This window comes from Sinocyclocheilus grahami, unplaced genomic scaffold (assembly GCF_001515645.1).
Source record: "Sinocyclocheilus grahami isolate Dianchi unplaced genomic scaffold, SAMN03320097.WGS_v1.1 scaffold175.1, whole genome shotgun sequence".
NCBI classification, from domain to species: Eukaryota; Metazoa; Chordata; class Actinopteri; order Cypriniformes; family Cyprinidae; genus Sinocyclocheilus; species Sinocyclocheilus grahami.
In genome coordinates this window covers 1,433,454-1,434,372 of record NW_015505354.1, presented here as the reverse complement: position 1 = coordinate 1,434,372, position 919 = coordinate 1,433,454, and the positions used below count along the sequence as shown (strand labels likewise).

The 919-nt window shown below is 49.3% G+C and overlaps 1 protein-coding gene across 2 annotated transcripts in view; it reads left to right on the top strand.

Annotated features, from left to right (window-relative positions):
- tbrg4 (transforming growth factor beta regulator 4) overlaps positions 1-919 on the top strand; it is an 8,592-nt gene that overhangs the window by 332 nt on the left and 7,341 nt on the right. For both annotated transcript variants that reach the window (XM_016283556.1, XM_016283558.1), the window contains exons 2-3: positions 101-573; positions 655-836. In XM_016283556.1, the coding sequence (XP_016139042.1) occupies positions 169-573; positions 655-836 (587 nt within the window). In that variant the 5' untranslated portion in view covers positions 101-168. The remainder of the gene's footprint in view (positions 1-100; positions 574-654; positions 837-919) is intronic.

Below are 919 nucleotides of genomic sequence, written 5' to 3'. Positions count from 1 at the left end.
TTTTAACATCAATATCTGACTGGTGCTATTTTTATATAAGGTGCGCTCATTTTCTTACATCTGAGACTTTTCTTATATGTGCTGTCTGGTCGATTCTTAGGTGCTCAGGTGAGGTGTGGGGGCAGATGCTTTGACTGGTTGTTGAATACAGGAGGTCCTCTTTTCAAAATGACCACCAGGCTGCTGTGCAGATGGACACGATTGTTTCCTCGCTGTCCTCAGGCTGCTACAGCCTCAGCCCCACTACAGACCTGCACAGTCCACCAGACAGAGCCAATGTGCCAGATGTCCCTGTCTTGGATCCGTCCTTCTGCTAGGCACCTCTGTCAGGGCAGTGAACTAGCTAGGATGGAGGAGACGACATTACCATATGAACAAACACAACTAGTCCGACTTGTTGAAAAGGTATCCACCCCAGAGGAAGTGCTTCAGTTGTGGGCAGAACATGGCGGATCTGCTAGTGATGCTGCCAGGTGTCTGGTCCAGCTGAACCTGCGGGTCATGGAGAAGGGTGGTGAAGGAATCCTGCAGGATCCGCGGTGCGAGAGCATGCTGGAGACCGTACACGCTCAGGTAGCCAAGATTGAATTGAAAGTCTGCTTGTCACTGATATTGAGACAGCAGAAGATTATCTTTGTTGTTGTTCTCTCACAGGTGTCCTCAGTGTGGAATGGTTCTCTGGTGGGTCTTCTACGTGCTCTCACTATGTTGGGTCTCCCTTCTGATGCCCCTCTACTCTGCTCCATCCAGAATGAAGTGCTCTGGAGGATCCGGCGCCTCACCTACCGGCACCTGGCGTACCTGGTGGACTGGGTAGCCTTTCAGCAAAGACAAGGGTGGGATTCACATGCTTGACAGAGCTTGATTCCTAATTATAGTCATTACTACCGCAACATAATGTAAAATTTAACATTTAAAA